The sequence below is a fragment of the Panthera uncia genome (assembly GCF_023721935.1).
Source record: "Panthera uncia isolate 11264 chromosome D3 unlocalized genomic scaffold, Puncia_PCG_1.0 HiC_scaffold_8, whole genome shotgun sequence".
Classification (NCBI taxonomy): domain Eukaryota; kingdom Metazoa; phylum Chordata; class Mammalia; order Carnivora; family Felidae; genus Panthera; species Panthera uncia.
The window spans coordinates 49,449,682-49,476,726 of NW_026057586.1; the positions used below are offsets into that span (position 1 = coordinate 49,449,682).

At 37.8% G+C, this 27,045-nt stretch overlaps 1 protein-coding gene across 4 annotated transcripts in view; it reads right to left on the reverse strand.

The window, feature by feature from the left end:
• Positions 1-27,045, reverse strand: part of GREB1L (GREB1 like retinoic acid receptor coactivator) — a 280,287-nt gene that overhangs the window by 74,388 nt on the left and 178,854 nt on the right. For all 4 annotated transcript variants that reach the window (XM_049619644.1, XM_049619645.1, XM_049619643.1 and 1 more), the window contains 9 exons: positions 17,291-17,419; positions 13,823-13,939; positions 13,104-13,223; positions 11,938-12,075; positions 10,119-10,304; positions 5,881-6,207; positions 4,708-4,836; positions 3,990-4,124; positions 1,587-1,784 (listed from right to left, as the gene is read on the reverse strand). In XM_049619644.1, coding sequence (XP_049475601.1) covers positions 1,587-1,784; positions 3,990-4,124; positions 4,708-4,836; positions 5,881-6,207; positions 10,119-10,304; positions 11,938-12,075; positions 13,104-13,223; positions 13,823-13,939; positions 17,291-17,419 — 1,479 coding nt within the window. The remainder of the gene's footprint in view (positions 1-1,586; positions 1,785-3,989; positions 4,125-4,707; positions 4,837-5,880; positions 6,208-10,118; positions 10,305-11,937; positions 12,076-13,103; positions 13,224-13,822; positions 13,940-17,290; positions 17,420-27,045) is intronic.

The window sequence follows — 27,045 nt, forward strand, 5'->3', positions numbered from 1 at the left end:
TCAGCTCGTTTAGCCCATGGAACTAACACTGAAAGATTTCTTATAGAGTGTGTTACTCAAAGTGTGGTCCTCCCACCAACAGCACTGGCATCCCCTGGGAGCACGTTAGAAATGTTGAATCTGAAATAAGTCCGTCAGAGAAAGACAAATACCATACAGTCATACTTACATGTGGTATCTAAAAAACAAAAAAAAATAAGCAAACAAAAAACAACAACAAAAAGAAGCTCATAGATACTGAGAGGAAATTGGTGGTTGCTGGATGGGGTAGTGGGGAACAGGTGAAGGTTGTCAAAAGGTACAAACTTCCAGCTGTAAAATAGATAAATCCCAGGCATGTAATGTACAGCATGGTGACTATAGTTAATAATACCATATTGCATGTTTTAAAGTTGCTAAGAGAGTAAATTTTAAAAGTCCTCCTCCCAAGGAAAGAAAAAGAACAAATTTCTGCAAGGATGTATGGTAACAGATGTTAACTAGACTTACTGTGGTGATCATTTCACAATATATACAATTATCGAATCATTATGTTGTACACCTGAAACTAATACAAAGTTATATGTCAACTATACCTCAGTTGAAAAAAAAGAAATGAGCCCATCCAGAACCACTAAGAGGAATCTGCATTTTAATAAGATCCCCAGGTGATCTATATGAATACTAAAGTTTAAAGAGCACTGTATCATAGGTGTGAAACATAATAAACTACATTTTAATTTCCTGAATTTTTCTTCTTCTTACTTTTTTTCAACTATATTGAAAATCAAATTTTATTACTATGGCTAAAGATTCATCCTCCAGGTAAAATCTGCATGTGTATGTGTGTATATATGTGTTTCTCTCAGCTAAGGTACTCAGAAGCTTATAAAGATGACATTTATAATTTCCTTTTCAAACCTAGCTTACAAAGGCAAGCATTTTTTAGCTGCTCCAGTTTTCCGAATTATTTATTGCATCTTCTAATTCTAGGCAAATTTTATATTTGGAAGGGATACTATTTACCACAGACTTCTAAAATCTTTCCTTCCTATCTTTTTTCCATTTTCTGAGAAAAATATTTTTTCTTCCCTACTCATTCTCTTAAAGTCATTAGAAGAAATTCTAACTTTGTAGTTGTTTAAGGAGGTGTTATCATTGTTGACATGGGGGAATGGTTATCTGGTTTCCAGTTTGAAAATGTGCTGGAAGTGTGCTAAATATCTAAGAAGCCACCCATCCATGCCACAGAAGGGGCTCAGGTGGCATAGACCCCAGTGCCCCATGCAGGGTTATCCTTTGAGAAAATTTCTCTTCGTAAATGAACGACCAGTTTCTAGTCCACCAATTACATTATGGACTTAACAGTATCAGGCAAACATGCACATCAATTTACCCTTGACCTAGGAGGGAAAAGGGTCAGAGTACTTTTGAGGTAAAACTTGCAGATAAATTTAAAATAATGTTTAAAGTGCTCTTATCATTTGTATAACTGTAAAAAAAAAGGATGGAATTGTTCTATAAACATTTGGATTAAGCAAAAGCAAGAGGCAGAGGGAATCTAAGTGTGGATCTTCATAGGGTGTTCTTTGAAAGTTCAATCTCACCTGATTGTCGAATCCGTTGAAGAGTTTGCTGGACCAGAACCTCCGATCTTGGGACAATGATGATGAAGTCCACTTTGCTGAAGTGGCCGAGGTCCAGGCTCTGGCTGCCGCTGTCTGCTATAGCACACACCTGGGATAAGAGTTTTCTGGCAACCGTTAGCTGTGGTTGATAAATTTGGAAGGTTTCAATATCTAAATCTAAAATAAAAAAGTCATAAGAACAAGATTAATTCACTTCTGTTGATGGCCACTATGAATCCATACAGGGGACACACAACACACATACATGGTAAAGTAATGCTCTCTACCAAGCATTCTCACTGTCTAGTCTCACTCTCTGTTGAGTTTTAATAGATTTGCTTATTTTCCCTGAAAACCTGGCTGAAAGGATGTGTCCAAGAGTGAATGTGGTAACTGTACAAATGTATTCTTTTAAAATCAACTGATTGTCTCACAAATCACTACTCAACACCCCTCCCCCACCCAGAAATGTAGGGACAGACTACACTCTCTCAGTGAGAGCCGGGACTCTTCTCTGGAGAGGAGAAGCAAGAGTTTCCAGTTTTCTTTCGCACTATCAGCAAGGTCAGGTGCCCAAGCCCAGACCTCGTTCAGGGAAGGAGGTGATGCTGTAACCATAATAATGCTGAGTTCCTTTGAACTTTTCTGGATGGCACCACAGTACACATTTCCTCTCCAAGTCAGTTGCAACATGATTTGAAATTCTCCTCCCTGGGGAATGCATGACACAGGTCAAGAGATACTACCTTCACCTCTCTTCCCACTTGACTTGCCAGTGCTTGTGACCTGGCAATTGTAGGTGGTTGTGGTGAACTTCAATGCTGACGCCTGTACTATCTGAAGAGACCTGACTCATGACATGGCCAGCTGGCCACTCAAGAGGTGACGTATTAGAAAAACATTGCCCAAACACTCTAAACATGCCAGTAGCTTTTTATTACAAGTTATAACCAAGCAATCAATCTCATACGTGCATGCATGCACACACAAACAATGAACTCAAGCAGGCAACATTTAATACTTCTTTACGAGGCTGCTTTTTATTGGGAACACATGTGGAAGTCTCACTGAAACACACAAGGGCCCAATTAACCTGCACTAATTAATGTTTTCTCAAATCAAACTACAGTGCAGCCAAGGCAAAGACAGTAGTCACAGTACCCTAGCCACATGGAACCCTGAGAGTGAGTGGAGATTTATACAGGTGGCTGAGAGAACCCACTAGAAAAGCCCAAAGCTGCAAACTTACAATAACAGAATGGTTTTTGACCCGCAAAGATTACCAATCAAAATAAATCTGTCTTTTGACAGGCTATTATTTCTTTCATGTCATAGGTTAAATAGATGGGGACTAGCACAGATGACAGCATAACTTTGTAGAATTTAACCTAGTAAATTTTGAAGTTTGAGGAAATCTAAAAATATCTTTAAGCAATGTTTCTTAAGCAGGGAATTGAGGATATGAACATGGAAATCTGTTAAGTACTCTAAGAGCTTTTAAATTCTAACTTTGTTAATAATTCAAAAACTATGAACATATTTTAGATCATCTGGGTGATCACTTTCTTACCAAATAACATGCAGAAGTAAGTAACTTTTATTGTGTGTGTTTGAATTTGTTTGTGTGACTGAGCCGATGCCAAGCCATGCTGCTTTTATTGCTGAGGCAATCCTAATATATAAATTATACATTCCTATCAAGTGAAGGCCAGAAGGCTGTCAGCAGCAGCTCTATGGTTCTGTTTCACGTCTACCCTTTGTCCTGTCTTTTTTATCTCGGTTCTCTCCTATGTTGTCCTTCTCAAATAGGGAATTGGGAAAGGAATCTGAACATAAAGGAATCAAATTGAATGATGGAGCTCCTCAGTCCTGGTCCCACCATCCTCTCTTATGTCCTGGAGGCTTGCAGGGAAGATGGTGTGTTGGTATTGCTGAGCTATCTGCCAGGAACGCCTTGCAATCACTGAAATTATGTGTGTTTTACGTGTCAGAGAGTAAATGAAGGGGGTGGAGAGTCAGGAGTCCTGCACGGACTGCATTCCACACTCAAGCAGTTCTTTGTAAGCCTCAGATAACACTGAAAGCTCTCTGGGCATAGCTGGTGGAGCTAAGGAAAGTACCCCATGGACCCCAGAATTTTTCGAGGGAAAAAAAGAGAGAGTCTGCTTATAATAAAGTCTTTGATTTTAATTCTAGAAGACATTTACTAAGGACAAGGTGCTTGATCCAGGCCCCATTGTAAGACATTTTTAATTTGGACCCTATTTATCATGTAGACAATGAGGAAAAGCCTGTCATAGTCTGTGACTCTAAGACAAGACCTCAAAAATCCTCAGAATGACTTAGCTTCTATTTCCTCCTTTTGGTCTGAGGTGACGTTACCCAGGTTTTGCGTGGGAATCATAGCGGCAGCCTCCTGAGCTGACACACATTCGTGAAGGTCTCCGTTGAAGGGCGTAACCACACTCTCTCCTCTTCTTTGTTGCATTTTGTCTAGAAGCTTGTCCAGGTCATCGCCTATTACACAATAAAGCAGAGATAAGAAGATTACAAGGAATGATACATTTCTATCAGTCTCCAAATTGGGCACCTAAGCTGGGTTCTCATCAAGATTTGTCAGTCAGCCAGCTTTTCCTGTCTGGGTTTACTCAGCCAGCTTTTTATGTCTGAGTTTTCACTTGGCCATGCCTGTAGAGTATCTCTATAGCCAGAGCTACTCTCATTTGTATTGTGCTTACAATTTGTATGCTTTCACATGGCATATCTCTCTTGACCTCCATAATACTCAAAGCGGGCAGGATGGGATCATTCTATCTCCATTTGACATATTAGAAAACAGATCTGGGGAGGCAGAATCTCTCCCAAGGTCACATCACTAAATAGTGGCTGAGCGGAGGCCCTCCACATTAGTGCCTGCATGCCTTCCTCTGGACCCCTTGTTGTGTCAGTAACAAAATACTGAGGATAAACCATTCCGAATGAAGGAAGGTCGCCTGGCAAGTTCAAGCTCCACACTCATCTCCTTGACAGGCTAAGATTTAAATTCAGAAAATCACATAGTTAGGGGCTGTCAGTGTTGCTGAATCCTACAACCACTCACCTAATGATGTGGTTTTGAAATGCGATGCCAGGAAACTGACCTTTCCTGTGATGAGCTCATAACTAATTTCTTTCAAAAACTCACTTGTGGTGAGCATGCTCTCTGCCAGAGCTCTGGACTGATGCTGACCTGCAGAACAGAGGGAGAGGAGGTGATGCATCTGTGAACAAATACTCACTAAAATATGATTTATAATAGCAAAAATTGGAAACAACTGAAGTAAGTAACTACAGAGACTTGGTTAAGGAAATTAGGGCACATAGAAAGATGGACAATTACTCAGCATTTAAAATGACAATTTTAAACAGAAACTGTTTATAATAAAATGTTAGATGATCAAGGGCAAAAATGATATACCTTATGTTTGTAACGTAAGTGAAAACATACTGTACATGTGTTTAAAGACTAGGGGAGAATGTGAAAAAACTTTAAGAACTGTGTTTGCATGGCCATTATGAATATCTGTATTAAAAATGTAAGTTTAAGACGTTTAATTGTTTTCTCAAATGAAAATTAAAAAAAAATAATGTATTATACTTTCTGAAAGAGATTTATGTCATATGTCATAGAGAAATGGGCAGGCAGGTTTTGCCAAAGTGGGGGGGCTTGGCTTCTTTAGTAGGAACAGGTGAGAGCCTTTCACTAGAGAGAAAAAAAGCAAATTTAATTCAGATGGCTGGCTACTCACGATGGTGCCTGACAGAAAATTGCACAAAGAACAAAAACACATTTTGTAATGTACCAACTTTCTGAACCTTTTCTTTAGAGTCAATGTTACAACATTAAGTATTCTCTTTAGTGAGGAGGTGAATATATGAGCTAAGTTCCTGCCAAATTTGATTAACTGGCTTAGGCCACCTGTGGCAATGGCTTTATCACATGTTAGAGTGGTAACATTTCCAAAACCTTTTAAGAACAGAAGTTACTTGAGACAAGGGTATCTATTACTAGGGTATGCTTTGAAATAATGTTCTCACAACCAGCTGACAGGGACACCAGTCAAACTAAGGGCTACAAAAATCTGATCTGAGGAGAAAAACAAAAGTTAAAATTAGGAGGAAGAACTCAAGTTGGAGCAATTAGCTAGAGATTAATTACATGGATGCTTGAACACCCAATAAATAGATGATTGAATGAATAGATTTAGAAAAACCCTAAAAAAACATGACTCACCTAGTACTACCACACAAAATTCATTTCCTCTGATTTTCGATGCACAAATTGCCACGACATAATCTGGTAGTCTTTGATAGTGTCTCATTTCACTGAGAGTCCTCAACGTCTCTGAAATGCCCTCTGCCAAAGAGTTCTGGGTCACAATCACATGAACCAAGTCTTGAGATACGCTGGCAATTAGTCTAGCCAGCCAGGGGAGCTGTCCTGGAGACACAGGTGCACACTGAGCACCCATCTGCAGGGCTCTCTCTCTCAGAGTAAATTCTTGCATAGCTTTCAGCATGATTTGCTCAAATTCTTCCCTGAGAGGTATCTGATCAGGACCTAAATTGAAGAGAATTACAGCTTGAATTTTAAAAATATCACGGCTAGAAAGGAGAGAAACACACACATATGTCCGTGTACGGTCCTTCCACCATACTCCAACTGGGCAAATGGACTCTTTTTCCTGTTGGGGCCGCAAGTATGGACCCCAACTAACCATTTTCCATTGTGAAATTACCGTCTCTCTGCCTCAATATTAAAAAAAAAATGCAGGCTTCTGTTTTCCTTTATGCTATTCATGATATTTTTAAAAGAGGATATACTGAGAGAGAGTATCAATTCCTTAGGGGGTTGTCCCTGAAGGTGGTATATTCGTTGACCTGTTAAACGTGGTGTTACAGACATGGTTAATGACTCAGGAGGGAAGAAGCTAAACTTTAGGTTTCACTCATTTCTCAATTTATTTATAGCTACTTTGAAAAACAGTTTAATGTATTGCATCTGTACCTATTCTAAGGCATACTGTCCTTAGGAAAATTAAGTTTAAGTGTTTTTTATTTTAGCTTATATTTAAGCAGCCACACACTTCCCCTAGATAGAGAATGTCACTGTCATCTAGCTGTTCCCCCAGCATTCTGGATTGTTAAGAATGGTGTTTGGCCCTTTCCTCCAGCTGTGGTTATGATAGGCTAAATTTGTGTGGGTGACTGGCAGTCCCTGGAATGAGGGGTGTTTTATTTCTCTGCTTCTCTTTAAAACTCAACCAGTCTGTAGGACAAAGCAAGCAAGTCAATGTTTGGCATCCAAGTGACTCAGATGAATTCCTATGCTCACTACCTCTCTTCAGTGATTTCTTTTGCTGTGCAGACCTGAGATTTGAAAGTCAGGCTCCAGTAGACAGATACAGATCCCTCAGTGTCTGTGACCCGAGATCAAGCAATAACCTCAGAATCCAGGATTAAAATCCCCTTGGGAAAGAATACAGGTTTAAGGGACTGCACTTCTGTATGAGAAGAGGCACCTTGAATGAGTCAGAAATCTCTCCTTCCACTAATAGGGATTTAAGTTGCCTCCCAGGCCACCAACCATGTTCTCTGGGAAAGTAAGAAAATGAAGGTTTAGTAATATTTTTAGGATATGGAAAATTAAATCCTCACAGAGTTTTTTTAATGCTGTCCATGGAAAGAGGGCAAGAACACTGCAATGCATACATTATGTTAATGTCTCTTATGCCCTCCCCAGTTGCTTGCTATAGGGAGGTGGATGCCTTCTTATCACCTGGGAACCACCAAAGCCTCTATCTTCATTTTGCTTTATCAAATTAGCATCATGATTAGTGGTCATTAGGTACATAGTAGGTGGTGAGCTCAAAGCGTATAGATTTGTATCAACTATACAAATGCACAGTACAAATGAGATGAAGGGAAGGTGGCTGTCTATTTAAAGCTTTCTTCCATCAGAATAAATGACAGCCCAAAAGCAAGTGGCTCTGTCTGCCATTCCCTACTGCCTCTCACAGACAGACCACCTGAAGGCTCAGAGGCCTGGTTCGTAGGTGTGTCCATAAGATCCACTCCAAACCATGATTGAGTAACATGTTCTATGAAGCAGTATAATTAATTTCAAATATAAAAGCATTCTGGGAAAATAAAATTATCAAACATGTTCATAGCATTCTCTACTGCCTCAAAATTCACTTTTACAGAGTTTCGAAGAAACTACTGTTAGGAATTGAGAAGTGGAGGAAAATGTACCAAAGTTTAAATGAGGTAAAAGAGCAAAATGCCTTGCTTCCAATCACCTCCCATCATTTCCTCATCCTCAGCCTTTATGGCCAAATTGCAGGAGCCTTTTTTCTCCACTTCCCACAAGCTTGATAATAGTAATTTTTTCCCATCAACTGCTGGTCTCCAGCAACTCAGCCTAAGCATCAGTTCTGATAGTTTTTTTTTTTTTTTTGATGGCTTTTCAGATAGAGCTACCTTAAGAAAAGACAAGGTTCCAACAGACTCAGAGCCTTCCAATAATCACTGGATTTGCTGATTTCATTATCTACTTCAAAAGGTTTTCAGACTGTGAAGTAACAGATGGATTTTTTTTTGAAGCGACTCTAGTGGAAAGACCTGTTCATTTTGAAGAATCTTGCTTTTCTCTTCTCTGTTACATCCACGTAGCTGAGCCATCAAAGTATTAGACCTGTTCTTCTAAAAGTTTGGATTTAAAAAAAAAGTTTATCTATAATCCACAGTATATATGAAAATGTTCTTGCTGCCTTCTTCAAAACCTTGAAGGCAAAACAAACAAACAAAAACTCAAGGGAGTTTTTGAGAAGAAGAAGGGAGTTGTTGAGAATAGGTATCCTAACATGCAAAATTTAGATTAAAAAAAAAAAAAGAAATAGCCAGTCATGTTGCACATTGAGAGATATATTAATTGGCTGCCAGTAAAACTCCAGAAAGAACTGATCTTGCAAGGCAGACAAGAGGTCTGATTGAATGGAGATTTTTCTTTTCTTTTTTTTTTTTTTTTTTAAATAAGAGCTTTTATAGTAATTTGAGGGAAGCCATTTTGTCTTGACCATTTAGTTCATTTAATTAACTTGGACTTTGATATTTTAAATTGTTATTAAGATTGAAAAAAATGCTGTGCTGACTGGCTTGGCCTGCCAATAGAATTACTCTATGCAGGCTTGTTTTACTAATTCTGGATGCATTTGGAGGTCGCTCTTAGATCTTAGAACATAGCTAAAAGTCAGTGTATGTAGCAATTAAAATTATGACATCAAATGAGCTGCAGACAGAGGTGGTTTTTATAATTTTATTACCCACTAATCAACATGATTAGCAAGTCCTATGTTTACCATCAAAGTGATATCTGAAGCCTTCCACGTTTCAAAAGCCCTGTCAAAGCAGGCCTTCACTGTCAGGGTACCAACACTTACAGCCACAGGTGCTAGCTGATGCTCCAAAGACTGAATCCGGTCGGATGAAGATTTGTTTTGTTTTTAGCATTGGTTAGCCCAGTATTTTTATTATTTAACACTTATATATTTTCAAACATTAAAATAATTCCTAAGAATGCAGATGGAAAATTTCTTCTATGTAATATTACATCTTGAACATTTTCCTAAGTAAATCAGTGGCTTGAAGTCCTGAGTGTATAATTAGGCTGCATATTAGATGACCTGCTGCAGTTTGCAAAATAAAGGACATTGCAATGTAAATGCTGCTGAGGCAGGACAGTATTGTCAGGACACCTGCACACACCCACTGTGGGCCTCTGGAGGATATACCAAAGAGAGGAAGTGAAGGGTTCATGACCTATGTATCTCCTTTACCCTACAACCTACAGAGCCTTCCAGGGAGGTCCACAGTTACTGCCTCAATGAAGGAAAACACGATGGGACTACATCAAAGGGGTGTAGCTGCAGAAGAAAAAAAAAAAAAATGGATGTAGGGACAGTGGATAAACAAGATAAAAAGGCTAAGTGGAAAACTGTAAAATAATTGTCTAAGACAATGGCTACATTTTCAGTCCAGATGATAGGTGCATTTTTGGAAAGGTGGCTTGGACAGACTCCCCAAGGGAGGAGGGTAACCATGGCCATAGCCCTTTGAGGTTCTGCCTATATTAACTACTCTGGAGACCTTAGGACCATCATGAGACTGGACACTAGGTGGAGCAATTTATCTCTTCTAGGACACAAGTAAAGCCAGAGGGTTGGGAGGTTAGGCAAGAGAGAAGTGGGGAAAAAAACAGGCAAGTGGCAGAAAGGAGAAGAAAAGAAACGGGAGAAGAAAGGGAACAGTCATAGAGAGTGGGGCTGAAGGAAAAGAATGTTAGAAATGAAAGGGAAAGTAAGAGATGGACAAATAGACGAATATGAGAAAGTGGGGAAAGAAAGGGAAAAAAACCATGTTGCGAAAAGAATAAAAATCGTCACCATCAAATAATTATTAAAAATTGCTTACCCAGTCGCACAAGATACTGTATCGTCAGAAGAATCATGTTTTCCACACTCAGGAGCTGGCTGCCAGTCAACCCTAAATGTTCCAAATCTTTGTTTTCCAACTGTGGAATCTTGTAGCAATTCACCAGCAGAGGACTCACAACAATGTCACCAACATTTCCATAGAAATAGGGTAAAGTGCCATAGCCTGCCCCAATAGAAGCAGGTCAATAAAATTCAACATTTCTTTTTGAGGTCCAACCAGGTATACTTGCTCAACTAGGATTAAAGATGCTTAACAAAGTTTCCTGCCCTCTTAGGTGACTACCAAACAAATCACTCAAATATCCTAGGGAATTCACTCAGATGCTTCTCACTTATATTAAATCAGATGAACAGGAAGCAAAAGACTCAGATTATATTATCTCTGTTTCCCACAGAAAGGACATGTTAATATTATATCTGCCACAGAGAATTGATGAGAATTTGCAAAACATCTCTGTATCCTTTTGTAAAACTGCAATGATAAAATATTTCCCAATAAAATTCTTGATCAAGTTTCTTTCCCCATAAGACGACAGAACACAAACTACAATAACATGTTTCATTTCCTGAGGTTTTCTTAAACATTTTAAAAAGCTAAACTCATTGATCACCAGCAATATTCTTCTAGTCACTGGTACTTGCAGGTTCCTACTCTTTGTGCTATCTTAGTTATTTTTATGTTCCCTTCTTAAATGTCCATAAACAGCCTCAAATTATCTTAGAAGTAGATAGGACAAAAATATGTTGAAATGTACCCTATTTTGGTGGTGTGGTAAAGAGCGTAGTCCCTCTGTGAGACCTTCTAAAAGGCAGACACCAAATGGTCCCATGTTCCAAATATCTTTCCAAGGCTTAGCTGCATTATGCATGCCACTCAGTGTTCAATAAGAACTTCCTGACCATATGGAATTTAAACAACTGGGGTTCTCCCAGTGCCTATAGGCCCAAGAGCAGTGGATAGGGCAGCCTGATAAAGGACAGGGCTTGAAGCAAAACCATCCATGTCAGTAGGATCTAGTCAACCAAAAGAAGCAGATAACACCTCACATAGACATACCCTAAAGATCCAGTGGAGCTTATACACCCTATCTGTTCAGTTCCAAAGGTAAAGCAGGTAGTCTCCTTCTGATCTAGGATAGCACCCAAATGAGGTGACTCTTGATGTGAGTCTGAAAAGCACTAAGTTAGTCCTGGAATCTAGAGACCTCTAAATGTCTGCACCTCTACTTATAGACATCTTGGAAACACTCAGACTCTGTAAACATACTAATTCACAGATGCTTCTCCATGGTTCAGATATGCAACTCTGGGACTTCTTTGTTCTCCTGAGTGGGGCCTGTTAGCTGGTTCAGCTTGTTTTTTCATTTCTCTGTGGTTTGGCTCCCTTTTCCCCACCTTGTCCACTCTTGCCAACCCTTCAGGAACTAACTGAAACATCACCTCTGAGAAGTCTTTTCAGACTCCCTCCATGCAAAGTTAAGCTCTCTCTCCTCTGAGTTCTTGTAGTTCTTGGTTGTGAACCTGTACTAGCTCAAGTATCACAATGTTGTACTTATTTAAATGATAGACTCCCTACTAAACAGTATTTTCTGCAGGCAAATAGACTGCCTTATTTCCAACTTCTAGTCATATGTTTAATATAGCATGAGAGAGCTGGCCAATAAAAGCTGAAAGAATTAATAAATGGATAAATGACTACATGCATGAACAAATATGGATAAATATATGAAGAATCAAATGAAGAAACAGTACTAGATGCCAGCAGACACAGGCAATTTGGAATTCTTTCCCCTTACCTATCAGAATTACTGGTCTAACTCCTGAGTTAGTCAGCAAGTTTTCAGGAACAATTACAGTTTCCCCTGCAGGAATGGGTCGAGGTTGTAAAATTCCAGTTAATGGGGTCTGTGGAACTGGGGCAGATAAAAGGGACTCTGGAAAAAAAGTTGTTTGACAAGAAGAATTAGACATGAAAGCTAAGTGAAATACAACTGAAATCAACAGTCTTAATACTTTTAATATAGAAGTTTTAGAAGTCTAATCGTCCATTGTTCTTTAATTAAAGTAATTCATGGTTTATTATATAAAATTAGAAGTGACAAAAACAAAAGGAAAAAAAATCAACCATAAATCACATCATCTGGAGATAACTACTATTTAGCATTTTCATAGTTTTTCCTAGTTGTTTTTCCACATGCAATCTTTTGGATTCTGTTTCACAGTTAACTCCCCCACCTCCACTCCAATTATCGTGGCTTATCTGTTCATTATAGAGGATTGGAAAATTCCAAAAACAGTGAAGAAGGTCAAACTCATCACTAATCAGTACTATCTAGAGTCAAACACAGTAACATATGGGCATAATTCTTTGTATATATAGAATCTCTTTGTAGTCTTTAAAACTAAACAAATTTTTGAAGAATCCCATCCATCTCTTAGAATTGGCATGTTTACATTTCTCTGTGCTTAATACAGCAAGGTAGACTAGTGTTTGAACATTTAACAGTAGGTACCCAATGGCTATGGCTTGGTTATTATAAAGGAGAACAAGTTGGGTTTTTTTTTGGGGGGGGGGGTAGTTTCTAGACCAGAAATAATAGGTGCAGGTCACATAAGGAACCAGAGCTCAGGAGAACATATCTAATAGCACAACCGGCAAAACAAGTCCATTTGTGACCTGTGCTGGTGGGTTACTAGCATCATGCCGCATGTAAAGAATGGCTTATTGATACTGTGGGCCAAAACAAAGCCAGATGCTAACTTAAGATCCATTGTGATGACACATGTACTTTTAGGGAAGACAGATGTGATGGGGACAAAATATCAGCTACTATTAATTTCCTTACATAATACAGGACATAATGATTAAGGAAATTTATCTCCAATGGTTCAGGGAGAGAATAGAAGACACCTCTGCTAATTAAAAAAACAAACAAACAAAAAAACTTAAAACCCATCTTACCACTTCTTGAAAGAGGGCGAACTGTAGGAACAGGTACAACTAAACCAGGTTGGGGGACAGGTGACCCAGGATACCATCCCCGGTGTCGTTTCTTTGGTGGCCCAGAAATAAACATGGTAGCTGAAGGCAAAAAGAAAGATGAGCCTTGTCCTTACTAGTGGAAGAAAAAAGAGAATTCAGAGTAACATGGGGCCTTTAATTTGATTATACTCAGAAAGTCTAAGCCACTCTTCTAGAGGTAAAGATAAAATTAGAAAAAGTCACCCTAACAATACCACCTCACATTTGTATGCTGTTTTACAATTTACAGTTTTACCCAGATTATTTCATTTAATTCTGCCAACAACCCTGTGAAGTTGTAGGATAAGTATATTTTTATACCAATTTTGTAGGTGGTTAAAGGAAGGCTCAGATTTGCCCAGAGTCACACTATAGAGAAGAACCTTGAACTCTGTATCTTGGTCACCAAAGCTCATGGTTTTTCAAGACATTTCCTTTCACATCTGTTTCAACACTATTTTCTAGTGAGGCTCATCCTTGTAAATCACCAAGATATTTAATCATCATTGTTCACACCAATCATAAACCTTCAAAACTTTGGACGAGAAGCTAAGGAAAAACTGGGAGTGTACTGTCAGATAATTCATCACTCCAAACTCCATAGCACTTCTTCCATAATTTAGGTACATTCTTTCAAAACTCTAAGATGGGTATTGTACCTTGGTCTCCTGATGCATAGCTAGGTCTTGGTGATAATGAGTAATTTCCTGGGCGGGCTGGAGTAGAGCTGGAGGCACTGCTCTTCCCTCCATGGCTACTGTTTCCATTAGCAGCATCTGTACCACATGAGAGGAAGACTCAGAACAGAGGCTGAGCAGAACACTGCATTCTGTGACACTGAATTTTTCCACATGCAATCTTGATAAACCGCACACTGCAGGATTCAAAGACATCTCACGGACAGGACAGTACAGTTGTGTAAAACTGACTACAACCATAAGACTGGTACCTTCTTCAAAACGAAATGTCACCTAAAAATAATTTTCTGGGATCCTAAGAGATCTTTTACAATCATTTTCAGTGAAGCCTTTGGAGATGGTGGGTGGAAGAAAGAGAAAGTTGTTTTGTTTTGTTTTTATATCTTGGGAATTTTCAAACATATACAAAAGTGGAGAAAATAGTATAACAAATTACATACCTATCACCCAGCTTCAACAGTTATCAACACATAGCCAATCTTGCTTTATCTATACTCCCTCTCCCTTCCCCCTCACCCAACATACACACATACTTGCTCTAGATTATTTTGAAGCAAACTTATTTATATCATTTCATCCATAAATGTTTCTAATGAGTTTCTAAAAGAAAAGAACTCTTAAGAACATAACTGTAATAAGGGCACCTGGGTAGTTCAGTTGGTTAAGCGTCCAACTTGGGCTCAGGTCATAATCTCACAGTTCTCAAGTTCATGCCCCATGTTGGGCTCTGTGCTGACAACTCAGAGCCTGGAGCCTACTTCAGATTCTGTGTCTCCCACTCTCTCTGCCTCTCCCCCACTCGTACTCTGTCTCTCCCTCTCTCACAAATAAATAAACATTAAAAAAATTTAAGAACATAACTGTAATGTCATTATTATACTTAAAATTATCCATGATTAATAATTTCTTAATATCAAATATCCCATTAATATTCAAATTTCCCCCCAGTTATCTCAGAAATAGGTTTGTTTTTTTTTACAGTGGACTTCCTCAAAAAGGAAGGTTCAAAAAGGATCTACACATTGTTTAGTTTTTATGTCCCTTAAACCTCTTTTTTTAAGTTCACAATTATTTATTCATATAATAAAAATACAGTGTTCACATTTCATGGATTGTCTCACAAATTTTAAGAATAATTTGAAAAAAAAAAGAATAATTTGTTTGAATCAGGGTAAGGTCATACACTGCAAGTAGACTTAAGATTATGTAATTTTTGCTGAGTTTCCCAGACTCTTTAGGGTGTCAGTTATATCCTTCCCCCTCCACCTCTCCTTAAACCTCCTTTAATCTATAGGATTCCCCTTCTTCTTTTTCTTTCTTCCAGTTAATTTGCTGAAAATCTGGCAGAATTTCTCATTTTCTGAATTTTGCTGATTGACTATCTATGGCATCATTTAATGTCCCCTCTTTCCTATACACTAATTGTTAGATACAGAGGTTGGCTCAGATTCAGGATTGAATTTTGGGGCAAGCATATCTCATAAATAGTGTCATATTCTTCCATCAGCAGGCACATAATAACTGGCTTTCTCTCTTCTTGTCATGTTAAGAAAGAGCAGGGGGTTCAAGAGCTGTTATCTTAATCCTCAAATTATAAAGCTGTCCATCAAGGGGTGCCTGGGTGGCTCAGTTGGTTAAACATCTGACTTTGGCTTAGCTCACAGCTCGTGGGTTCAAGTACCGCATCGGGCTCTGTGCTGACAGCTCAGAGCCTGGAGCCTGCTTCAGGTCCTGAGTCTCCTTCTCTCTCTGCCCCTCCCCTGCCCGTGCTCTGTCTCTCAAAAATGAATAAATATTAAAAAAATTTTTTTAAGTTGTCCATCAGTCCATCTGATGGTTTTAGCAACTATGCTGGTTACTGCCAAGATCTATAATTTCACTAATTTTTAAAATATTGTAACAACTTGGATTCAGTTTGTTCAAGTCTATAATCTAACCAGAAGGTAGATTCTACAAGAACTGTTGGAACAGAATAAGAAACTTGTAAAGTTTCCAAGAATGATAAGCTCTCTTCTCATTCTTCCTCTGCCTCTCTGACCATTTATTTTCCTTAAACACTGGAATTTTCGAAAATATTATCCTTGTTAACAGCTTGCCTTCTCCTACCTTTCCCCTTAGCAGATACTATTTACCCTGGTGATTTTTTTTTTAGGTAGGCTCCAATATGGGGCTTGAACTCAGAACCTTGAGATCAAGACCCGAGTTGAGAACAAGAGTCAGACGCTTAACTGAATGAGCCACACAGGCAACCCCCCACTGGTGATTTTAACCTCATGTACAATAAATTAGATGACTGTTGAGCAGCTCCACTTGGATTATTCCACTTGGGTATTTCAAACTTAACATGTCCGAAGTTGAACTCACAATCTCCTCCTGGAGAACCTGCTCCTTCTTCTGTATTTTCTGTCTTAAGTAATTGCATCACCATTAGCAGAAAGATGGATGCAGACCCGAGACCGCTTCTTACACTTCATGCTTACATTAATCAGACAAATTCTGCTGATTTTACTTCCTGAGTAGTTCTTCAATATGTCTCTTCCTCTACAACCTATTATCATCCAGGTCAAGGACCTCATTCACCTAGACTACTGAAATGACCTCCAACTAGTTTTCCTATCTTTTTTTTTTTTTTTTTTTTCTGCCCAAGTGATCTAACTCAAGTTCAAATCAGACCAGATCAACTCCTGTGTTCCATAAGTTATAGAGTAAAATCCATTCTTCTTAGCTTGGCCTCTTGTGACCCTTTCCTTGCCCACTACTTGCTCCCCTCCTGCCACTCCCTGAGTTTTACGTTTTATGGTTCTAACAAGTCCAAACCAGTGGAAGTTCCTGCACACATCATGCTGCTTCTTTTCTTTCCTTTTCCTTTCAAGCTTTGATCTTGGATTTTCCCTGAATTTGAAGTATCTTTCCCCTACTCCTTTGTGCAGTGAATATCTCCTCATAGTTCAAGACCAAGCTCCTCCAAGAACTCATTCTTCATTACTCCCTAAAATGTTGGGCTAAAACTCTCCCTCCTTTGTGCTCCCCCAGCATATTGCTGTATTTACTGTAGTACACTGAAAATAACTTCCTATAGGTCTATCCCCCCAACTAGGTTATTAGTTCATTAGAGGTCAGGGATTGAGCATTATTTATATTTGTATCCTCAGTTCCTCAAAATAGCAGGTACCCAAGAAATGTTTGCTGAACAAAACCAACCTGCTCTGTCTTCCCATGTGCCAAATGTCATTCCTTGACTCTTCTGGTTGGAGCACAGAGAACACAAAGCTTTGTATAATAATACAATATTAGAGACAGCCCCACTTCTGTCTTCAGCTGGAAGGAAAAGAGCTTCTGTTTTCTTGTAGCAAACTGTCTACTGGATTTCACGTAAGTCTTTTATAGACTATGTATTTACCAAAGAAATATAAATGAGGAAAACATCACCTGCAGCAAAAGTCTTCCCTACAACCTGCAAAGATAAAGCCAGTGGCTTCACAACATTCTTATTCCGGGTCAGGTCCTGAGCTCCACTTAAATTGATTGCAGAATTAGCTGGACTGAGAATCGGTGAATCTTGAAAATGAAACAGGTTGTTCAAATTAGAAACTATTTTACATGCAGGAAGAAAGTTAATTCATCAAGAAAGAAATGAGAGAAAGCAGATTGTAAAATACCAGTTTTATCCTTGACCTATTTTAAGAAAGTCATTTTCTCTGTATTCAGGTTTCACTTTCTTTGTATGTATTTAACAAACACTATAAGTTACTATGTGCTGGGTACTAGTATATGTACTTTAAATATATAAATTCACTGAATTCCTATAAAAACTCAATGAGATAGGTAGTATTACTTTAAGGAGTAGTAGTCATTTAACTTGGTCAAAGTCATATGACGTGGCATCAAGGATATTATTATGTGCCATATTAAAACTATCTCAGGGGTGCCTGGGTGGCTCAGTCGGCTTATGTCTGACTCTTGACTTCAGTTCAGGTCATGATCTCACAGTTCGTGAGAAGGAGCCCCGAGGCAGGCTCAGTGCTGATAGTGTAGAACCTGGTTGGGATTCTCTCTCTCTCTTTCTCTCTCTCTCTCTCTCTCTCTCCTTCTCTCTCTCCCTCAATAAATAAATAAATAAATAAATAAACATTAAAAAAAATCTTCACAGTTCCCCTTAAAGTTGTATTTTAATTAAATATATTTAATTCTATTCAGATGAGTTTGTTATTTAAAAAAGTTGTTCTGCAAACTAAGTCATTGCAACGTAGGAAGAAGTACTTTCACTGAAGGAGTTTGCTTTAACTTTTGGAATAAACTTGAATTAATTTACCTATATAATGCTAGGTACATCCAAAAGGTGGTTCCCATTTGGATTCAGAAAATAATGCAGCTCAGAAAAAACACATGCCATTTCAGAAACAGGCCATGGGGGATATAAAGACTAAAGCCAAATAGAGTTTTCCAAAATAAGTATAGACCCCCAATCAGTGACTCTACTCTACCAGAAAGCTTAATCAATTAGTACCAGCAAGGGTCAAAGGGATTGTGAAAATTTGAAAAGAAAAAAATGTTCTAAAGAACAGGATATTGATGGTACTACATTAGGAATTATCTAAAAGATAGTATTTGTATACAATGTGATTACTGATACATCAGTGTTCCTCATAAGAACTCAAAAAATTGAGTTTTGAATGGCTCAAAAAACTCAAAAACTAAAAAAAGTAAAAAAAAAATGAGTTTTCTACTGGCTTAACAGAGTTAATGTGCCTCTCTAGGGGCCAGACTTACCACCCAGGAGCAATTTTAAGGTCTATAGGAAGAGGCCAGCAACTGCATATACATTACAACACTGCAGAAAACTGAAGACAGTTTTTTATGTCTTATAGGATAGGAATCCTAGGGGAGTTTGATGTGCTATTATATAGGTTAGTCATTATGTTTTGGGCCACAATTGTATTGTTTGGAACAAGGCTAGTAACTTACTATAGTGGTTTATACCTATAATGTTAGCATATTTCTAATAGTCCAGGTAAACATATAGGTGAAAAGTAGTTGATCAATTATGAAGGGTTGTGATTTACCTTATTTTTTCAATTCACTGAATGCAAATTAGCACAGACCAATATTTTTAAAATAATGAAAAGGAAAAAAATTAATGTACAAAAATCAGTCTTCATATATATAAACAACAATAAATAGATAAATGCCTAGGAATAAGCTTAATAAGAAATGTACAAAACTATATGGAGAAAACTTTACGAAACTTCTTAATATAATGTCCAGGATTTGTTTCATCTATTTACTTATTTATTTATTTATTATCAAACCTGCTTTATTGCATGTTTTAGCACAATTGTTCCAAACAAAAACCATCGTTTTATGTTAACCATATTGCATTCATTTGCACACCTAAAGTGTCATTTCTCCAGTTATTTTACCAGAGCCACATTTACAATTATCTGTAAGGTCAAATCTATTTTTGTAATACATTTTATTTCTTATTATATATAGATATAGATATAGATATAGATATAGATATAGATATAGATAGATATATATAATTTATTGTCAAATTGGTTTCCATACAACACCCAGTGCTCATCCCAACAGGTGCCCTCCTCAATGCCCATCACCCACTTTCCTCTCTCCCCCACCCCTCATCAACCCTCAGTTTGTTTTCAGTATTCAAGAGTCTCTTATAGTTTGCCTCCTTCCCTCTCTGTAACTTTTTTTTCCCCCTTCCCTTCCCCACTGGTCCTCTATTAATTTTCTCAGGATCCACATAAGAGTGAAAACATATGGTATCTGTCCTTTTCCACCTGATTTATTTCACTTAGCATAATACTCTCCAGTTCCATTCACATTGCTACAAATGGCCAGATTTCACTCTTTTTCATCGCCAAGTAGTATTCCATTGTATATATAAACCATATCTTTTTTATCTGTTAGTCAGTTTATGGACATTTAGTCTCTTTCCATAATTTGGCTATTGTTGAAAGTGTTGCTATAAACATGGGGGTATAAGTGTCCTTATGCATCAGCACTCCTGTATCCCTTGGGTAAATTCCTAGCAGTGCTATTGCTAGGTCATAGGGTAGGTCTATTTTTAATTTTTTGAGGAACCTCCACACTGTTTTCCAGAGTGGCTACACCACTTTGCATTCCCACCAACAGTGCAACAAGGTTCCCGTTTCTCCACATCCTCTCCAGCATCTATAGTCTCCTGATTTGTTCATTTTAGCCACTCTGACCAGTGTGAGGTGGTATCTCGGTGTGGTTTTGATTTGTATTTCCATGATAAGGAGTGACATTGAGTATCTTTTCATGTGCCTGTTGGCCATCTGGATGTCTTCTTTAGAGAAGCGTCTATTCATGTCTTCTGCCCATTTCTTCATGGGATTATTTGTTTCTTGGGTGTGGAGTTTGGTGAGTTCTTTGTAGATTTTGGATACTAGCCCTTTATCCAATATGTCATTTGCAAATATCTCTTCCCATTCCGTCGGTTGCCTTTTAGTTTTGTTGGTTGTTTCCTTTGCAGTGCAGAAGCTTTTTATCTTGATGAGGTCCCAGTAGTTCATTTTTGCTTTTAATTCCCTTGCCTTTGGAGATGTGTCAAGTAAGAAATTGCTGCTGCTGAGGTCAGAGAGGTTTTTCCTGCTTCTCCTCTAGGGTTTTGATGGTTTCTTGTCTTACATTCAGGTCCTTCATCCATTTTGAGTTTATTTTTGTGAATGGTATAAGAAAGTGGTCTAGTTTCATTCTTCTGCATGTTGCTGTCAAGTTCTCCCAGCACCATTTGTTAAAGAGACTGTCTTTTTTCCATTGGATATTCTTTCCTGCTTTATCAAAGATTAGTTGGCCCTACATTTGTGGGTCTAATTCTGGAGTCTCTATTCTATTCCATTGGTCTATGTGTCTGTTTTTGTGCCAATACCATACTGTCTTGATGATTACAACTTTGTAGTAGAGGCTAAAGTCTGGGATTGTGATGCCTCCCGCTTTGGTTTTCTTCTTCAATATTACTTTGGCTATTCGGGGTCTTTTGTGGTTCCATACAAATTTTAGGATTGCTTGTTCTAGCTTCAAGAAGAATGCTGGTGCAATTTTGACTGGGATTGTATTAAATGTGTAGATTACTTTGGGTAGTATTGACATTTTAACAATATTTATTTTTCCAATCCATGAGCACGGAATGTTTTTCCATTTCTTTGTATCGTCTTCAATTTCCTTCATAAGCTTTCTATAGTCAGGATTTGTTTTAAAATACTGATGGAAGAGGGGCACCTGGGTGGCTCAGTCAGGTAAGCGTCCAACTTCAGCTCAGGTCATGATCTCATGGTTCATGGGTTTAAGCCTCACATCAGGCTCTGTGCTGACAGCTTGGAGCCTGGAGCTTGCTTCAGATTCTGTCTGCCTTCAGATTCTGCCTCTCTCTCTGCCCTTCCCCCACTTGCCCTCTCTCTCTCTCAAAAATAAATAAACATTAAAAAAAATTTTAAAGTAAAATATTGAAGGAAGGAAGGGGAAAGGAAATAAGACTAAATAATATTGGCCATGTGCTCATAATTTTGCAGTCAAATGCTCTGCCACTCATGTGCTCATAACTTTAAAGCTTGGTCTATGGTTTTGGTTCACAATATTAGTCTATTTTTTTTTAAGTTTTTATTTAAATTCCAGTTACAGACAGTGTAATATTAGTTTCAGGTGTACAATATAGTGATTCAACACTTCCATACAACCCCCAGTACTCATCAAAACATATGCACTCATTAATTCCCATCACCTATTTAACCCATTCCCCCACCCACCCACTTCTGGCAACCATTAGTTTGTTCTCTAGAATTTAGAGTCTGTTTCTTGGTTTGCCTCTCTCTCTCTCTTTTTTTTTCCTTTACTTGTTTGCTTTGTTTCTTAAATTCCACATGAGTGAAATCATATGGTATTTGTCTTTCTCTGACTTACTTCATTAGGCATAATACTGGCCAGCTCCATCAATGGTATTGCAAATGGCAAAATTTCATTTTTTTAATCACTGAGTAATATTCTATGATATATATATATATATCACATCATATCTTTTTTATTCATTCATCAGTTGATGGACACTTGGGCTGTTTCCATAATTTGGCTTTGGAGATGCTGCTGCTGTAAACACTGGGGTGCATGTATCTCTTTGTATTAGTATTTTTGTATTCTTTGGGTAAATACCTAGTAGCGTAATTACCAGATTTTAGGGTTGTTCAATTTCTAACTTTTTGAGGAACCTCCATACTGTTTTCCACAGTGGCTGCACCAGTTTGCATTCCCACCAACAGTGTGTGTGGGGTTCCCCTTTTTCACATCCTCACCAACACCTGTTGTTTCTTGTGTTGTTGATTTTACCCATTCTGACAGGTGTGGGGTGATATCTCATTGTAGTTTTGATTTGCATTTCCCTCATAATACGTGATGATGAGCATCTTTTCATGTGTCTGTTGGCCACCTGTATATCTTCTTTGGAAAGATGTCTATTCATGTCTTCTGCCCATTTTTCAACTGGATTATTCATTTTTTAGATGTTTAATTTTATAAATTCTTTATATATTTTGGATACTGACCCTTTATCAGATATGTCCTTTGCAAATATCTTCTCCTAGTCCACAGGCTGCCTTTTAGTTTTGTTGATTGCTAGTCTATTTTTATATGTATTTTAACTTTTCATATTAAAGATTTCTAAAAATTAAAAAATATTTACTTCTGAATATCATGAAAATAGACTTGAACAAATGTCAAGATATACCAAGTTTCTGAGCAGGAACATTCAATGTCAAAAAGATTAAGTCATGGGGCAGCTGGGTGGCTCGGTTGGTTAAGCATCTGACTCCTGATTTTGGCTCAGGTCATGCTCTCGTGGTCTATGAGATCAAGCCTTGCATTGGGCCCAGTGCTGACAGCATGGAGCTGCTTGGGATTCTCTCTCTTCCTCTCTCTCTGCCCCTCTTCCACTCATGCATGCTCTCTCTTTCTCTTTCAAAATAAATAAACTTTAAAAAAGATGAAATCAAGCTAGGTTAATTTATGAATTTAATGTGATCCTAGAAAAATACCAACGGGTTTAGATATTATTAGAATAACTACTAGAATTCTTAGAATGTTTATAAAGTAGGTAAATTGATGTAATGTTGATAAGGAAAAAAAAGAAACACACAAGGATAGCTGGAAACATTCTGAAAAATAAGAGAAATGAGGGGAGCCTAATATGATGACATAATAAGGCTTATAAAACCTCAGTCAATAAATACTGTAGTCTTGGTGCATTAGTAGACAAATAGAATAATATAACAAAAAAGGCAGTAAGAAATAGATGCAAATACACAAGAGAATTTATATAAAAGTAGCTCAAAGCCACAATGAAGATGAACCCATTCAATAAACTGTATTGAGGCCATTGGATATACAAGAAAAAAGTTAAGATGGACCCACATCTTAAGACTAAGCACCAAACAAAGTCAAATGGACAATAGATATAAATTCTAAAACTGAAGATATAGAAATAATAAGACACAACGTGGAAGAGTTATCACCTTAAAATGGAAAAGGGCAAACTATTGTTCAAAACACAGAACCCATTAGAAGAAGGTTTATATAGGGGCGCCTGGGTGGCTCAGTCGGTTAAGGAGCCGACTTCAGCTCAGGTCACGATCTCGCGGTCTGTGAGTTCGAGCCCCGCGTCGGGCTCTGTGCTGACCGCTCAGAACCTGGAGCCTGTTTCAGATTCTGTGTTTCCCTCTCTCTCTGACCCTCCCCCGTTCATGCTCTGTCTCTCTCTGTCTCAAAAATAAATAAACGTTAAAAAAATTTTTTTAAATAAAAAAAATAAAAAAAAGAAAAAGGTATATATATATAATTCAGCTACATAAAAATTAAAAAAAATATGTATGACAAAACATACTATATCCATGCAAACAATAGCTAGAGAGGACTGGAGTAGCCATACTAGTATCAGAAAAAAATAGACTTTAAGACAAGAATTGTTATTAGAGAAAAAGAAGGATATTTTATATTGATAAAAGGATTAATTAACTAGGAAGACATAAAAATTAAAAACATACATGCACCTAAAAAGAGCCCCAAATTCGTGAAGCAAAGACTGACAGAATTGAAGGGAGAAATAAGCAATTCAATAGTAATCGATTGAGACTATAATATGCCACTTTCAATAATGAATAGAAAAAGTAGGGAGGTGATCAACAAGGAAACAGAATACTTGAACAACACTATAAATCAACTAGACCTAACTGAAAGCAATAAAACATTCTCCCACCAAAAGCAGAATACATATTCTTCTCAAGTGCACAGGGAAAATTCTCGAGTATAGACAATATGTTAGATGATAAAATAAGCCTCAATAAATTTAAAGGAAATTACATCCTACAAACTACATTCTTTGACCTCAATGGCCTCAAATGAGCAATCGATTACAGAAGGAAATTTGAAAATTCACAAATATGTGGCAATTAAACAAGGCACTCCTAAATAACCAATGAGTCAAAGAAGAAATCACAAGGGAAACTAGATATCACTTTAAGATAAATTAAAATGAGAGGTGCCTGGGTGGCTCAGTTGGTTAAGTGTCCGACTTCAGCTCAGATTATGATCTCACGGTTCATGAGTTTGAGCCCCGCATGAGGCTCTGAACTGACAGCATGGAGCCTGCTTGGAATTCTCTCTCTCTTCTTCTCTCTCTACCCCTCGCCAACTCTCTCTCTCTCTCTCAAGATAAATAAATGAACTTAAAAAAAAAAAAAAGATTGGCATGCTGGTGTGGTTCAGTCAGTTAAGCGTCTGACTTTGGCTCAGGTCATGATCTCGTGGTTCATGAGATGGAGCCCAGCATCAGGCTCTACACTGGCAGAGCAGAGCCTGCTTGGGATTCTCTCTCTGCCCTCCCCCACTTGTGTGTGTTCTCTCTCTCTCTCAAAATAAATAAATAAAAATTTTTTAAAAAGATAAATGAAAATGAAAAACAACATATGGAAACTTATGAGATGCCATTAAAGAAGTGCTCACAGGGAAATTTATCGCTGTGAGTGCCTATATCAAAACAGAAGAAAGCTCTCAAATAACTAACCTCTATCTTAAAAAACTAGAAAAGGAAGAGCAAACTAAACTCAAAGTAAGCAGAAGAAAGGAAATAATAAAGACTACAGCAGAAATGAGTGAAGTAGGGAACAGAGAAACAAGAGCAAAAATTAACAAAACCAAGTTTGTTTTTTGAGTAGACAAAATTGACAAACTTTTAGCTAGATTGCCCAAGAAAAAGAAAAGATGCAAATTACTAAAATAAAAAATGAACAAGAGGATATCACTGGCAACTTTCTATGCCATTATTACAGACTGAATTGTGTTCCCTCCCCCAAAAAACTCGTATTTTGAAACCTTAATGCCTAGTACCTTTGAATGTGACAGTATTAGGGCACTTGAGTGGCTCAGCTGGTTGAACATCTGACTCTTGATTTTGGATCATGTCATGATCCCAGGGTCATGGGATTGAGTCTTGTGTCAGGATTCATTTTCTCTCCCTCTACCCCTCTCCCTCTGCCTCTCTTCCTCTCTTTCTCTCTCAAATAAAAAATAGAGACTATATATATATATAAAGAATGTGACAGAATTTGGAGATAGCATCTTTAAAGAGGTAATTAAGATTAAAGAAGGTCATGAGGGTGGGGTGTTCATCTGACTGGTGTTCTTATAAGAAGAGGAAGAGACACCAGGGATGTACACACACACAGAGGAAGGGCCATATGAAAATGTAGGAAGAAGGCAGCTATCTGCAAGCCAAGGAAAACCCAACCCTACTGTACCTTGATCTTGGACTTGCAGCCTCTAGAACTTTGAGAAAATACATTTCTGTTGTTTAAGCCACTCAGTCTGTGATATTTTGTTATGGCAGCCCTGGCATACAGACATTTAATTATATAACTCAAATGAAGTGGATAAAAAAAATACTAAGGAATACACTACAAAACTACTAGGGTTAATAAATGAGTTCACCAAAATTGCAGGATAGAAGATCAAGATACATTCATCAACTGTATTCCATGCACTTGTAATAAATGATACAAAAGTAAAATTAAGAAAAAGCTTCTTCCATTTAAATAGCATCAGAAAAATTAAATACTTAGGAATAAATTTAATACAAGAACTATAAAACTTATACTAAGAAAACTATAAAACATTATCAATAATTTTTTAAAAGATTTTAAAAGAATTGAAAGACATCTCACGCTCATGGGTCAGAAGACTTATTATTGTTAAGATGGCAATATTCCCCAAATTGTTCTAAAATTCCAGTGCAAGCCATATCAAAATTCCAGCTAATTTCTTTGCAGAAATTGACAAGCTAATCATAAAATCCATTTGGAAGTGCAAAGGACCCAGAATAGCGAAACAGTCTTGGAAAAGAAAGACAAAACTGGAGGATTCACACTTCATCATTTCAGAACTTCATATAAAGCTACAATTAACACACAGGGTGGCATTGACAAAAGGGTAGACATACAGATCAATGGAATAGCACTTAGAGTCCAGAAATAAGTCATTGCATATTATGGGTAATTAAATTTTTCTTAGGTTTATTTATTTTTAAGAGAGAGAGTGCACAAGGGGAGGAGGGGCAGAGAGAGAGAGGGAGACACAGAATCTAAAGCAGGTTCCAGGCTCTGAGCTGTCAGTGCAGAGACTGATGCGGGTTTCAAATCCATGAACTTCAAACCCACGAACTGTGAGATCATGACCTGGGCTGAAGTCAGACACTTAACTGACTGAGCCACACAGGTACCCCAGGCAATTAAATTTTGGCAAGGGTGCCACAAAAATTCAATAGGTAGAAAAAACAGTCTTTTCACAAATGATTATGGGACAACTGGAAATCCCCATGCGAAAGAATAAACTTGGACCTTTTCTTCACACCATATACAGAAGTTAACCAAAAAATTAACCAAAAAACAACTAGATGTAAGAGCTAAAACTGTAACTCTCAGGGGCAGCTGGCTGGCTCAGTCAGTAGACTGTGCAACTTTTGATCTTAGGGTCGTGAGTTCAAGCTCCACATTGGGTGTAGAGATTACTTAAATAAAAACTTAAAAAATAATAAAACTATAACACTCTCAGAAGGAAAATAAGAGTAAATGTTCATGGCCTTGGATTAGGCAATGGTTTCT